This window comes from Eublepharis macularius, chromosome 5, assembly GCF_028583425.1.
Source record: "Eublepharis macularius isolate TG4126 chromosome 5, MPM_Emac_v1.0, whole genome shotgun sequence".
Taxonomy (NCBI): Eukaryota; Metazoa; Chordata; class Lepidosauria; order Squamata; family Eublepharidae; genus Eublepharis; species Eublepharis macularius.
In genome coordinates this window covers 77980890-77996642 of record NC_072794.1, presented here as the reverse complement: position 1 = coordinate 77996642, position 15753 = coordinate 77980890, and the positions used below count along the sequence as shown (strand labels likewise).

General features: G+C 44.1%; 1 protein-coding gene across 4 annotated transcripts in view; it reads right to left on the bottom strand.

Annotated features, from left to right (window-relative positions):
- The window catches only part of DOCK7 (dedicator of cytokinesis 7), a 186206-nt gene that overhangs the window by 116278 nt on the left and 54175 nt on the right, over positions 1-15753 (bottom strand). For all 4 annotated transcript variants that reach the window (XM_054981568.1, XM_054981564.1, XM_054981566.1 and 1 more), the window contains exons 8-9: positions 10821-10887; positions 2505-2654 (exon numbers count right to left, since the gene is read on the bottom strand). In XM_054981568.1, the coding sequence (XP_054837543.1) occupies positions 2505-2654; positions 10821-10887 (217 nt within the window). The remainder of the gene's footprint in view (positions 1-2504; positions 2655-10820; positions 10888-15753) is intronic.

Sequence of the window (15753 nt, the reverse complement as noted above, 5' to 3'; positions counted from 1 at the left end):
GTCCGTCACATACAGCTTCTTGACAGGGCTTTTTAGCAACTCAGAGTACGGTAGAAGATGCTGGTAACTGCATTTTTCTGTTACTTTGTTTTGAGATGACCATTTTATTCTGATACATGTTACTACTGACTGATTTTATTGCTTGAAAAGTGCTTTGAGAATATTCTTCTACAGAAAAGCAATTTTAAAAAAATGAACAATATTCCTGTATTGTACAAACTGGAAGGAAGATTTGAAAGGGGGAGAGAAAGCACATTCGTCCACATTTTTATTCTTACTGGAAGGGGCCATGCAATTTTCATTTCTGTGTGATGACATCACTTCCAATACAAGCCAGATTCTTTCACACTTGCCCCCAAACTTGGCGTTTTTGACCAAAAACAAGGAAAATTGACCCCAGCACAGCCACATTGCTTCCTGGTTGTGCCAGAAGTGACATCATTTTGCCTGTCTGCCTCCTCCTGCCAATCAGCTGAGGATCAGTGGGCAGAGACTTTAATTGCCAGGAGTTTGCCGAGCATAAGCAGGCACCTGGCAAACACAGACATACCACAAATTATTTTTTCTGCTTATTTATCTTGCTCATGTCCTTTTCCTTCTTGTGGAGTGCCATTTTAAACAAATGCCCGCTAGTTAGGCTCATCTCATTGAGTTTACAAGCACTAATGTGCAGCTACAAGCTCTTTTAGATAGATATTGGTCTCCGATGCATGGTGTTAATCTTCTGCTCTTATCTTGTAAAAATCAAGTACTGTGAACAATATATATATATAATGCATGCACGTTTTTGCTTCAGAAGCTATACAATGGGATGTGTGCAAAATTTGAAAAGAGAATCTCCTCTTAATGCTACTGTCAATGAGCCTCCATCTTGCCCGGGTGATCTGGGACAATGAAATGTGAATCTTAATCTTAACATATTTCCCAGGGCAATAGGAATACTATTTCTCAGGAACTCTATTATAACATAGCTGCTAAGACATCGCCACAACTACTTTCAGAGCTTAGTAACATCACATCAGCAGAAAAGGGCAAAATAAAAGTACGGCCTTAAAGTGCAAAGAGCAGCCATCTGGTTCAAGTCACTTCCACTGAGCTGAAGTGATAAACATATGCCAAAGATCTCTATGGAACAGGCTGTCTTTGGATAGTGACATCAAAATTGTCGAGGCAAATTTGCAGAAGTGAAAGAACAATTGTTTGAGGTAACTTCCTCTTTCCCTTGGATAATGTCTGAACCCAGTTAGTTGAGGGTAGGAATATTTAGAGACCAGCTGGCCCAAATTGGATCTTGATTTTATAAGATACAGTATCTCTATGTCAGAATTGTCTATCAAAAATGGTTAGCATGAACCACAACAGTATCAAACAGACGCCTCTTGATCAGTGGATTTCTTCATAGGCCCAGAAACATTAGGGGCGTGTTGTGGCTGGCAATAATAATCGCTAGCTTGGACTTAAACATTTATGAATTTATCTACTACAACTAAAGTGGTTGTACAGTGTTGTCATGAACAACGTATCTGTCATTCCAATTTTGATTAGGCACAAAATATTAATTTTTAATTTATTTGTCTTTGCTTGTTTAATTATTTATTGACTTGAAATATTTATAGAATGCTGTTCCCTACAATGTGTAGACAAACCGGAATGGGTTCTGAAGAGGACAATGAAGATAGCTGGGAGTCTAGAAAACAAGTACTATGAGGAAAGGTTAAAGAAACTGGGTAAGTTTAGATTGCATTTATCCTTCTAGACTGTATGATGGTCTACACATAGGAATTTGTAAATAGATTGAAAAGAAATCTTGTTTATGGAAGAAATAATCAAGTACTATTGACTTTTGCATGATTCTCCACCAGTTGGATTTTCATTAGATGGACATTAGACTCTACCGGTTTAATTCTACCTGTTGGATACGTCATTACTATGTATTGATTGTGTAAATTGTGTGTTACATTCAAGCCACTGATTTTTGCACCTTGAATGTTGATCAAACTTACACATTTTGTAATTGTGATTTTTCCCTGATTATGTATATATAGTAGTTCTGCTAGTCCAGGGAAATCCCCCTTTGTCGTGGTTGTGGTTACAGGAGGGTAGCAAGATTTGGGTTGAATATGAGTTGACCTTCCTAATGGTTAGAGCAGACCAACCAGTTACTGGGAATCGGGGGGGGGGGGCTTGTCCTCACTGGTGATCTTGAAACAGTCTGGATAATCATCTGTTTTGAATGATCTATCTTTGGATTTCCTGAACTAAGTAGGGAATTGTACTTGATGATTTGCAAGGCCCTTTCCAACTCTATGGATCTATGAACATTCTTTATTGTTTTCAACTATTCTTTCTCTTCAAGCAACATTTTTTCTTGTAAAATGTTCTATGTATTTTAAAACTCTGAATTAGTGAGACACTGGAACATCATGTTTGAGCCTTAGATTCATTTAAGAAATTCTTCTGTTCAATAATACCCACATTTTATAAGCAGAAATACCACCTCTTACCTTTATTACCAGGAAAACATCTTGAGAGGGATAAGTAATAGAAAAGATGGCTGACCGGGCCAATGTTGTTATAGCAGCTGGAGGTATATGAGGACGCAACATGCCTTTAATTTGTTCTGAGTTTAAATCAAAGTAGAAGTTCTCTGAAATCTAAAGAATATACGTTAGTAGCAGATTTGTGTGGGTATCAAATTTCTCACACCTCTTATTAAATACAAGATCTGAAAATGTTAGAGCAGTTCATTTCCCTCATATGACTACCATTCCAGACAAAAACTGGAAATCAACTAGCAGAAATGGCAGTAAACCACTGAATAGCTACCTCATAAATCATGTAAAATGTTTGTACCAGTATGGCTTGTGCCTTTTCCAGATACACAACAAACAAACAAGAAATACTAATACAAACACTCTATTTATCAGATTGTCCTTTGGGATTTAAACTAAGTACAACAAGGGATTTAAACTAAGTACAACACAGAATAGTTTATATCTAACATTTATTTTCTGCTTGTAGAAGGGCATTTGGCCCAGAGAGGCATTGTTTGCCAATTCCTCTGTCCCATTGCAAACCTCCCTTCCTATACACATTGTGAGCAATGATGTTCCTTGGTGTTCTCTGAACCCAGTACAGGGCAGGGAGGGGGAATGGGCCACAGTGAGAAGGGGAAAGCAGGAAGTTCCATTCTGCAAAATTTCCATTCCATTTGCAGAACTTTGATGCAACCAAAAAGTAGTACACTATAAAAATAAAGAAAACTTTAGCAATGGAAAAATTATATCTAATTGTGCCTAATATATCTTCTACCAGATGTAGATAAAGAGTCTCATTTCTCCCTCCCCATAATAGTTTATGCTATCTGTCACCAGAAGAACAGATCACTGCAAACTGTTCAGCTAAGTGCTAAGGTTGACATCCTTTGAATGTCCAGTCAAACGAATACAATGTTAACACAGAGTTTTTTGTTCACAGTCTAGAATTCTACTCTTCATGCCAAATCTAAATGCCAAGAGAAATCTACACCTACATGGTTCTCCCACCATCTTAAGTCTATCTTTCGCAATCTGAGTAAATCCATAATGATGGAAGCATATCAGTAGTTCTTAATCTATTACTTCCCTTCAACACACATTATCATCAAATGCTTTGAGCCAAAACTAAAATATTAGGACATAAAAAAGCAAATAAGGCAGATTTATGCATATTTATGCTATACAAATACATGACATAAATCTCAGGCATACATTCAATGTGATCCTTATGCCTACAGTCATCATCTAACACAGTGATACACAGTGGCTTGGGAGCCATATGTGGCTCTTTGACATGCCATTTGTTCTCCAGTGTGGCACCCACCCCGTCTTCCAGGAAAATGAGCAAGGCCATCATGGTAAGCAGATAGTTCTCACCTTGAAACATTGCCACTACAGGGATTGGAGGGGACTAGAGTTTAGTTAAACAACAAACCTCCCTAAATGTGGGCCTCATGGAGATAAAGAGCCCATTCTCTCCAACGACGACTCACCCTTCTTTGCTGCCTCTACATTTTCATTCCAGCATACAGGTGGCTGCAAGCTGGCTACAGAGAAGAGAAGTACACTAGCAAGTACACTAGCTGTAGAGGTAGGAGGCTAGCTTGGAAAAGACAGAAGAGCTATGGGGGAAGGACAGCATCACCTCTTTCCTATTCCTAAATTCATAATCCTGTTTAACTCAGTTACCCCTTGCAGATAGTCATTATTGCACCAAACCAAATGTATTCCTTCAATCTTCTCTTCTCTGGACATGCATGTTGCCATTACCAGATTGGATTACTCTGCAACAGCATGGAGGAAGGATAAAACATCAGGTAAGCAGAAGTAGAGGCTTTTGTTAACCATAAGATAGGTCACGTTCCTGGAAATTGTCTTGCAATTTAAATACAGAACAATGCAGGAATTCCTCTGTCAGGAATGAAACAAAGTGACAGTTCATGCGTCCATCAAGCAATAACAATGCAAACTTTATGAACTGCCATTAAACGACACCAGAGGACACTGGCCACTTCTATATTTTCTTTTAACTCTAACTTCTCAGAAGAATAAAACACAGTATGTAAAACTATTACTATTTTACCAATTTAAGATGAACCTTATATGAGAGATTATATTACATTTAAAATGTACTGCACAGAAAAATCAGAGTTATGCAAGAAGTTGCAATAAAGAATGTTATGAGGGGAGTCTATTTGCATGTCATATCCAATAAGAACAGAGTGATGTTCTTTTATTTCTATTTTGTCTGGAGTGAATAATTTCCTATTAATCAAAGAGCTGATATTCTGAAAAACAGAGTTTCGCTTACTGTAACTGCTGTTCATTGACGTCTTCTGTGCAGACACACATGGGACTGCGCGTGCGCAGGCCTGCCGACCGGATATTTTTCTTCCAAGTAGAGTCCACTAGGGGGCGCTCGTCCGCCAACTGCACAGGCGTGGGCCTTCCCGCCCAAACGGCATCCGGCGACGGCGCCCCTTCACCCTCAGTTTCTCCATTGCCGCTGTCCAACCCTAAAACACAGGTCAGGAAGGACACAGCGGGGCAGGAGGGAGGGTTGTGTGTCTGCACAGAAGATGTCAATGAACAGCAGTTACGGTAAGCGAAACTCTGTTTTCATTGTCCGTCTTCTGTGCAGCCCCACATGGGAGACTAACAAGTAGCTTACCTCGGAGGTGGGTGTGTCCCTCAAAGGAAGAGAGATTGGAGAACAGCTTGTCCCACCGAGGCATCCTTCCTCTCCATGACATCCATCGCATAGTGCTTTGCAAACGTCTCCGAGGAAGACCAGGTAGCGGCGTTACAGATGTCCCGCAGCGGGATGCCCTTCAGGAAGGCCGCCGAGGTAGACTGTGCCCTGGTAGAGTGTGCTTTAACCTCCAAGGGAGAAGGCAGGTTAGCCTGAAAGTAACAAGTCTTAATAGCCAGAGATACCCAACGAGAGATGGATTGAGAGGAGGCAGCCCTACCCTGTCTAGCACCAAAGTAACAGACAAACAGCTTCTTATCCTTCCTATAGGCAGCTGTACGGTTCAAATAAAACAAAATCGCCCTACGCACATCCAGAGAGTGTAGGGACCTTTCCGCCGCGCTAGTCGGAGCAGGTAAGAAAACTGGGAGGACAATATCCTGTGAAGTATGGAATTGGGTTGCCACCTTGGGCCTAAAACGAGTATCAGGTCTCAAAACCACCTTATTCTGGTGAATCTTAAGAAATGGATGGTCAAATCTGAGGGCTGCTAGTTCACTAACCCTCCTTGTAGAAGTAATTGCCACTAAAAAGGCGACCTTAAGGGAGAGCCATTTCAGGTCACAAGTCGCTAGAGGTTCGAATGGGGCCTTCATAAGTTCTGCTAGAACCAGCGTAAGGGACCATTGGGGCACAACAGCAGTGGCCTGGGGAAACACATTATTTAACCCTCTCAGAAACAATTTAGACAGACTATGAGAGAAGACTGTCTTTCCGTCAATTCTGTAATGAAACGCCAAGATGGCGGCCAAATAAACCTTAACGGACAAGTTAGATAACCCATCATCTTTCAGGGACAACAAAAATTCAAAAATGGATACCAACTGGCAGTCCCAGACATTTAGTCCCTTAGGAGCAGCCCAGGCCTCAAAACGCTTCCACTTTACGGCATAAGACTTCCTGGTCGTGTCTCGCCGAGCGTTAAGCAAAATTTGAGTCACTCTATCTGACATTCCCCCTTGCCCAGTAAACACCATGCCGTGAGATTCAGTCTGGGTAAATCGTGATACCATGTCCCCCTGTCCGACAGAAGGTCTGGGCTGAGCTCGAAGCGGTAGGACTGACCCCGGGACAGCAACAGCACGTGCTGGAACCAGGGCTGGCAAGGCCAGAAGGGGGTCACCACCTGGGAACCATCCCGCTGAATTTTGCTGACAGTCCTTGATATCAGTGGGAAAGGGGGGAAGGCATAAAAGAGACGACCCCTCCAGATTAGTTGAAAGGTGTCTCCCAAGGAGTGGAGACCTAATCCCCCCCTGGAACAGAACAGGGGGGCTTTCTTGTTGGACTCTGTAGCAAATAGGTCCACTTCCGGGAACCCCCACATCAGGAAGACTTTGTTCAAATAACAGTCTGTTAAAGTCCATTCGTAATTGTCCTGCACCATGCGGCTCAACTTGTCTGCAACAACGTTCGCAGTGCCGGGAATGTGCACTGCCTGGACGTGAGTGTGACTGGCCCGGGCCCATTCCCAGATGCGGATTGCCTCTTCACACAGGACCCGCGAAGTTTTGCCACCCTGTCTGTTCAGGTAACACAAGGCTGTACTGTTGTCCGTAAGGACCTGTACTGATTTCCCCTGTAGTGTATCTGTAAACGCGATAAGGGCATAACGAATGGCCTTCAGTTCTAATAAGTTAATATGAATGCCCTGCTCAAAGTCAGTCCATGTGCCATGGGCCCTAAGGGATCCACATTTCGCGCCCCAGCCCACATTAGACACATCAGTGGAAATGGTAATTTGGGCCTGCACTGGGCCAAAGGGAACACCTTGGAGGAGATTGGACTCCACGCCCCACCAACCCAGGGAACGAATGATCCCCCTAGGTATTGAGTACTTCCGGTTCTGTGAGGCTAACTCAAAGTCATGGACGGATAGGAACCACAATTGGAGTGGCCTCATATGTAAGCGGGCAAAGGGGGTGACCGCCATAGCGGAAGCCATCAGCGCCACTAGGCGCTGTATGGTAGCCGCGGATTGGAACCTGCACCTCCTAAAAAGGGCAACCATCCTGCAGATCCTCTGTGCCCGCTCAACCGGGAGGAAACCCTTATTGGAAATTCCATCCAGCACCATACCAATGAAGGTAAGTCTCCTAGAGGGGAGAAGGGTAGATTTGTCAAAATTAACCAAAAGTCCCAAACGGGAACAGGTGCGTACGACACTCTCTATCTGTTCCTGAAGGGCCTCAGCCGATGATGCAGCCAGAAGCCAGTCATCAAGATAGGGGTACACCGTGCAACCCTGCTTTCTAAGGTAAGCCACCACAGTAGATATGCACTTCGTAAAGACCCTGGGAGCGGAGGACAACCCAAAGGGCAAAACCTGGTACTGGAAAACCTTGTCCCTGCAAAGGAACCAAAGGTACTTTCTATGACCTGAGTGAATAGCTATATGGAAGTATGCGTCCTTTAAGTCTAGGACAGCAAACCACATATCATCTGGCATAAGCTGTAGCACAGTGGCCAGCGTGAGCATCCTAAACAAAATTTATTCAACCTCCTCAGGTCGAGGATAGGGCATATACCACCATCTTTTTTGGTCTACCAGGAACATCCTGGAGTAAAATCCCAGAGGGGAAGCATTAGGGGGAAGAGCTTGAATTGCCCCCTTCTCTTGTAAGGCTAACACTTCGGCTTGCAATTTGTCCGAAGAGGTTTGCTGAGAAAAATCAGCCGGAGACAATTCAGGGTAACTTTCAAACTGAACTTTATAGCCAACTGAAACGATGCTCAAAACCCAACTATCACTGGTAATTTTGGCCCATGCCGGCGCAAACGTAGACAGTCTGTCCCCAAACACCACAGACCGTCCGTCATCTAGTCAGAACTGCTTGGTCTGACCAGGGGGTTCCTTAGGAGCCGAGCCTTGCTGGTTGCGACGGGACCTGTTTTTAGGCCTCCTACGTTGGTAGGGAGCAGAAGCCTGTTGGTAAGGCCTGTAGGACCCATAAGGAGGATACGGGTGGAACTTCTGGTAGCGCCCCCTGTAGTTCTGGTAGGAACGGTATTGGGTGCGGTGATCAGTTGGCTGTCTGGAAGGGAGAATGCCATAGGATCTAGCCGTGAGGCGATCTTTACGCTTTTGCGACAGGTAGTCATCTGTCTTAGAGGAAAACAGGGTCTGCCCTTCGAAGGGCAGGTTCTCTACCTTATTGCGTGTCTCCACAGGCAAGGCCGTGGTGCGGAGCCAGGAGTGTCTGCGCAAAACAATAGCTGATGCAAGTGATCAGGCTGCTGTATCAACAGTCACAGCCGGTGTTAATTTGCTGCCTAGACAGACGCAAGGCCTCATCCATAATAACTTTAGCCAAGGGCCTCTGGTTATCGGGTAACTTCTCGAGGAAGACGGCCACCCGGTTCCACAGGAAGATCTGGTACGCTCCCATGATGGCCGAGTAGTTTGCAATTTTCAAGGTCAGTGCTGCCGAGGAATAGATCTTCTTCCCCAGCGCATCAAGCTTCCTGCTTTCCTTGTCTGCACGGACCGCATGCGTGCTCTGGCGCTGTCTTGCCTGCATCTCCTCAGTGACTAATGATGAAGGAGGAGGATGAGAAAAAAGGTAAGGACAGTCATTGTCCCTGGTCTTATAGAGGGCCTCCAATTTCCTCGAGGTAGGATATACAGAGGCAGGTTTTTCACATGTCGAGGTGATGACCTCTACCAGGCCCTCAGTCATGGGGAAGGCAATGGTGGACGGATTGCCAGATTGCACATACTGGAGGATCTTGTCTTTGGGTTTCGGGTTGGTAGTAGAAACTTCTATCTCCAGACACCGAGCCATACGGAGCATCTGTTCTGCATAGAGTCTGTAATCCTCGGATGGAGACACCCGCCTGGTTCCGACAATGATATCCTCCAGTGACAGATCTGAAGGAGGGCTAGGACTCGGTTCTCGGATCCTATCCGAAGAGTGATGCGAGAGACCTCTTTCAGGAGAGTCGTAACGTGAGTATGCACTACGACCCCACCCCCCAGTCCTCCCTACCGGAAAATGGAGAGTATGATCGATGGGATCTTGGGTAGTCTGATGGATCAGCAAAGTAATCTCTACTGCCAAAATGAAGGGATAGGTCCCCCGGAAAGGGATAATCCCTGTGGCTGGTCACGATCTCCCCCTCCTCTCCAGACGACGAGCAGGATGGAGATCTCACCTGAGGAGAAGGTGTCTTTGGTCTAACCCAAGAATGATCGGTCTGAACTGATGTAGACAGACAATGTTTGGATTTCTTTTTCACCTTCTTCCCCGCAGGGGCCTCGATCGAAGATGCTGAACTACACTTCCGATCCTTCCGCTCCCTCTTCTCTGACAAGGTAGGTTCCAAAATTGGATCGGATCCGAGGGCGACCGTGGGATGCTCAGCCGAACGATCCGTGCCCTTAGATTTTGCCGGCTTAGTGGATGGAGGAGCCGGATCCGAGGGCATCGGATCCAGGGTCTTCGGTTCCATTTCGCTCGGTTCCTTCCGAGATGGCAGTATCGGATCCGACGATGCTTTCTTGGCTTTCGGAACCGACGGAGCCGTAGAATCCGAGTGCGAGAAAGACCTGTCTTGGTGCTTACGGACCCGAGTCGGATCCGAGTCCACTTGATGAGTCAAGGGGACCGTTGGGCTCTTTGGATCCGACGTGTTCACGCGGGCCCTTTCCGGGGAGCGCGGTCTATGGGAAGGAGTACTGCAGACTGAGCCTCCAAGGGAAGGCGGTTTTGGAGAGAAAGAAGGGGCCCCGGTAGCACTCATGGCCTGATTCCACAGCAAGGCCTGTAATCTATGCTTCCTCTCGGCCCTGGCCTTGGGGGTAAAGCGTTGGCAGTGCTCGCATTCCTCCACCTTGTGGGCCTCCCCTAGGCCTCCAAACAAACCGAATGACCATCGGTTTTGGTCATCTTGGTGGAGCAGGTAGCACAGAGTTTAAAAAGGGCTCTCTCAGACATCTTGAGAGAGGATCTCACCAAGAAAAAGAATGACAATCTTCTAAACGCACTTTCGATTTTTCTCCGCAGCGAACTAGAAGAACTACACCGGTCGGCAGCAAAAGAGAAACTGAGGGTGAAGGGGCGCCATCGCCGAATGCCATTTGGGCGGGAAGGCCCGCGCCTGCACAGTTGGCGGACGAGCGCCCCCTAGTGGACTCTACTTGGAAGAAAAAATATCCGGTCGGCAGGCCTGCGCACGCGCAGTCCCATGTGGGGCTGCACAGAAGACGGACAATGTATCATATGTTACAGGTTAAAAGAAAACTACAAATGAAGGAAATCTTCTATGCCAAGGCTGTAAATTCCCAATCTCATCCCACTTTTGCACACTTCTTTCTTTTAAACTATTTTATCTTTTCAGATTACACATTTTTGCCTTCAACCTCTCTTATTCTCTTTGCAGATAATTTTGTGCTGCTTCCTAATTTGTTTATGAGATTCTTGAGTTCTGGGGCTGAAAATGGAACATAGTACTCTTACAACAGTTAATCACAGAAGCACTGTAGTTCAGACCCTGTAAACAAAGACATAGTTGTTATAAAAAAAACTCACCTTTTTCTTTTCTTTACCATCATACAATGCCAAACTTGCAAAAATTGGTTCTATTTCAATTTCAAATCTTTAAAGGGAGGGAAAATAAATATATATATATTTATATATAAAATTGAAAACATTAAATTGCAACCAAAAACATCTGATCACAACAAAATATTAGTGAATACCTTTGATGTTTGACATAACAGTACTACAATTAAGGAACAGCTTTGGGAGAACGTTTCAAATTTTGCAGCCTAAATGTTTATAAACAGGTATCAGGGATGGGTGAGACTTTTAAAAACTCTGCTACTAAACCTTTAACTGCAGCTTCATGAACAAAAAATAAGTTTTTTTTATTGCAATAAATAGTGGGACACTATGGCTGATTCCGCACACGTTGGATAATGCACTTTCAATGCACTTTAGCTATCATTTGGGAGGATTTTTTGTTTCACACTCAAAAAATTCAGTTCCAAATGATCTCTAAAGAGGATTGGAAGTGCATTATCCAATGTGTGCGGAATCAGCCTATATCCACTAAACTAAATGCACAGCAGCCAAGAAAATAAAAATGTAGTAGCCCTAGAGGCAGGTCAACAGGAAAGAGGCCTTACTTTATATACTTCCAAATGTGTTCAACTGCTCCCCATTGCACTCTAAGCCTGAAATGTGTAACACCAAGATCACTGCTGTGTCTTATAATTTTTTGCAGATACATCTGGTCATCAGGACCTCTAAACAACAGGAAGGACTCAAAACGGAGACTTTCTAGAGCTTTAACCACTACTTCTTGCTGACAGAATGGGTACCTCCTGGGACCAAGCACTTTTGTTGCTTCCCTACCATCATCACCACCTTGCCATGAGCTTTGCACAACTGCTTACTTTTCACCCCCTCCTCTTGCCTGTGCAATCAAGATGCCCAATTAGTGATCTGACGAAGAGAACTGTGATTCTCGAAAGCTTATGCTACAGTAAAGTTGGTTAGTCTTAAAGGTGCTAGTGGACTCTTTTCGATTTTGCTACTACAGACTAACACGGCTAACTCTTCTGGATCTATTAGTGATGTGACAAGCCAGAAAAATTTGGGAGATGCTGATTTTCATCTGGATTCTGTTCCCCACTCCTACTCCAAAGGACTTCTTTTCAAAATTTCTCCAATTAACATGTTTAAAAAAACCTGAACAAAACTGATTTTTAAAATTTTTTAGAATGAAATGTTTTAAAGATTTTTCCAATATTGTTCTAACTGTCCAGTCACAAAACATTCTAACAACTCTGTAAAAACTATGGAAGCAATCCTGAGTAGGTCTACTATAAATAATTCTCAAATCCTTTCACTGGCAGATTGCTCTGCTGTGTGCAGTGTGTGAAAGAAATATCTCTGTTTGGAAATACATACACACACCACCAAATTAAGAAACAAGTTAACAATAACAGGCAGCCTGTTAGAAACCAAGAATACCTTGTTTTGCAAAGTTCATAAAGACAAAACTGAAAGTTCAGAACCAGAAGCTATTAATCTTTCAGAAGCTGGTTCTGACTAGGGGTGTGCAGTGGGGAAATATTCGGTTTTCCTGCTTCGGGTTTACCCAAAATGGGAAAACGGTTCAGAATAACCCAAAACCCGAAGTGGCTTCAGGTATTCGGAAAATGATTCAGAGCATACCGAAGTGATCTCCACCTCCCCCCTGAGCCCCCCTTCCCCCAACCCCCAACCCCATTTACCTTTCCCAAGGGCCAGAGCAGGTGCCTCTGCCACCGCCGCCGTAGCCAGCAGGGCGGCAAGGAAGGCTGCAGCCAGAGCCTCTGAAGCCCGTGCCGCCGCTTCAGCCTCCGCAGCGGCTGGCAGAGTGGCGGTGCAGGCCACCGCTTTGGCCTCCGCAGCGGCTGGCAGGGCGACAGTGAGCGCTGGCACCAGCACCACCCACACCACCACTTCGGCCTCTACGGTGGCCGGCAAACCAGCAGTGAATGCTGGCATCTGTGCCACCTGCGCCACTGCTTCAGCCTCCGTGGCGACCAGGCAGCGAACACCTGCGCCACTGCCAGCTGCCGCTTTGGCCTCTGTGGCGGCTGGCAGGGCAGCAGCAAGTGCCGGCGCCTGCGCTGCCCCCGCACTGCCGCTTTGGCCTATGTAGTGGCTGGCAGAGCAACAGCGAATGCCTGCACCGGCACCGGCCACTGCTTCAGCCTCTGTGGCGGCCAGCAGGACGGCAGTGAGCACCAGCACCCGTGCCGCCGCTTTGGCCTCTGTGGCAGCTGGCAGGGCGGCAGCAATGCCGCCGCCGCCTGCACTGCCGCTTCGACCTCTGCGGCGGCTGGCAAGCTGGCAAGGAAGGCCACTGCTTTCACCGCCACCAGGTAAGTGGAGTGGTGGTGGGAGGGAAGGCGCCCTTTAAAAAGGCCCCGAAGCTTCCCAAAGCAATCCGAATTGCTTTGGGAAGCTTTAATTCAGTATTTACGAATCAGGGCCATCATACTGGCCCTGATTCAGAAATACTGAATCTTTACTAATCAGGCCCAGTTCGTTCCCCCACCCCTTACCGGGAACCCAAAGCGCACACCCCTAATTCTGACTAAAGATAGACACATAAGATGGTAAAATTTTCAAGGATATATTATTTACAGTTTAAATCACATGATATAGCTTTCATGTGGCCAATTTTGCCCAGGTGCTGGGACAGGACTGTATGCGATGATGATACACTACTGAAGAGACTGATTTTACAAAGTTGAAATCAATACCAATATTTATAGCTGGTTGAGATCTGAATTATTGTTTTTCAGGCAATGGGAAGCAATTTGAAAGACAGGTTGTGGAATGTACTTACAAAATGGGTACTACCCATTTTTGCAGTATCTTCTGTTTCTGAATAATATTCACTCACTTTGTTTATTAAAATATTGATGACTTCTTTCTTTCGGTGTTTTTAAAAAAATGCCCTTATTTTCAAAACTGGCAAAAAATTATGTCTAAGTCGGTTCTTTAGAATGCAACATTTGCTGCTCCTTCTCCAGTACTGTGTGTGTGTGTGTGTGTATAAATTTTAGAACTATACCAAGCCGTATAGTATGAAATGATTAGACATAATCCATTTATTTATGAATTTAAAATAATAAAGTACCTTTAGCTCTGATAAAATGAGTATTGCATATATTTCAGTTTTTTCCTATAATTTCCAAATGTTTTGCTCAGGCAGTGACATGGACAAATCAACTGTTTTCCATGAACTTCAAGAATTCTGGCATTTTATCCCTGGTATCTCTTTGGGCCTTTGCTTGCTTCCTGTCTTCCCTATTTTCACTTAATCTGCTCTTGCATTCTTCACCTGACTTATTCAGACTTCCCACATGGGACTAACCATTACTTGTTTCCTGGACCATGACTTTTCGTAGCCAACTGACAACATATCTCTGCTCAGCTTCTAGGAAAGACAGCATTACTTCATTAGCTACTTAAGATTTTGAGTACTGCCTGTGCCCTGAGAGTTGTGATCATTATCGTGCAAGAAAGCACTGGATCTAATCTAAGTGACTCCCACTGATACATCCTAAGCGCTAGCAAGCTGATCTAATAAATCTCTAGTTCAAGTGAACAAAGTTATGATTTGGATCCTAATCATAACCTTGTTCAATTTGCTAACTAAAGGCTTGGATACCAGAATTTTCACACCTGCCTCTCACCTGCTGCAGTGTACTGATTTCCCAAAATACTACTCCTGGGGAAAAGGGATCCAGTACAGCATGACGGATGCAGCCTTCAATTAGCAGAACATATCACAGGGATCTAAGTGTATGTCATTTTTGTATACTGCAAATCATAAACCTCTTAAACCTGAACTGGGCCTCTAGGACTTAAAGGCATTGCAACTTACCATTTAATATGGGAGAATTCCATGTAGTGTTTTACCCCTGTCTCTAGGTCCAAACTAGGTACAGAGGGAAGGGCTACTGGAAAGCCAGAACAATACTAAACTACTTGAAATCAGTATTGCAATTATAGCAAAATCTAGGGATCACTGGTACAGGAATCACAGAAAATAAATTGGTCAGGATCAGATAAGGACCAGATGTGTGTCCACACTCATCTGTACCTCAGTGAAAAAGTATGTCTGTCTTTGCATGTCCGCCTTTGTCATCCCTGCCCCTCAATCATACTGCTGGAACATTTACTTTCTTCAGCTGCTCACCAAACGTTTCAATGTACACATCCATTTGATTACTATACAGATCTACCTCTTTTCTGGGAGAGAATTACGAATGTCATGGTTTATACCACTTTCTGAAATGTATTGGCTAATTAAACTTTTTAACAGTTACTATGACTTAGTAGTTATCTGAAACATGAGGGTTTTTTTTAAAAGTGGAAGACCAAACTATAGCATCTTGTTTCAAAGTCTGGCACGATATGGTTTAGATGACACGGTACCAAAAGCTCCTAAAATAACTAAACTAATGAGATTGCAACCATGATCTTAAACATACTTAACTGAGAAACTAATTTCTAGTGAAATCAGAGCAGAATTGTTTATGACTGAGGTGTAAATGGATTTGTATAATAAACTGTTCCAAAGCCTCATCATAAACCTATTTTGTGCAACTATATTCTGCTGAACTAAATGGGATTTTTATGATCATGCATCTAGCAGTAGGATAAATCACAAAGAGATTTATCTAGCTTAAATGTAGCTATGAAAAACTGCTAATTGTGGATTAAATTGCATTACATGAAAATGAAAGAGAATAATACCTTCTACGTGCATGGAATCATTATAGCCATCTTTCTATCAATAAACACTGGAAAATATACCAGAAAATTGCAAAACTCAAACTCTCTTCTACCACACAATTAATGATATTCTGCTAGAAGACACTGGGAAACCACTTTTACTTGGAAGCAAGTCTCATTGATTTCAACAACTGTTCCTTTTTGGTGTTTTGAAATA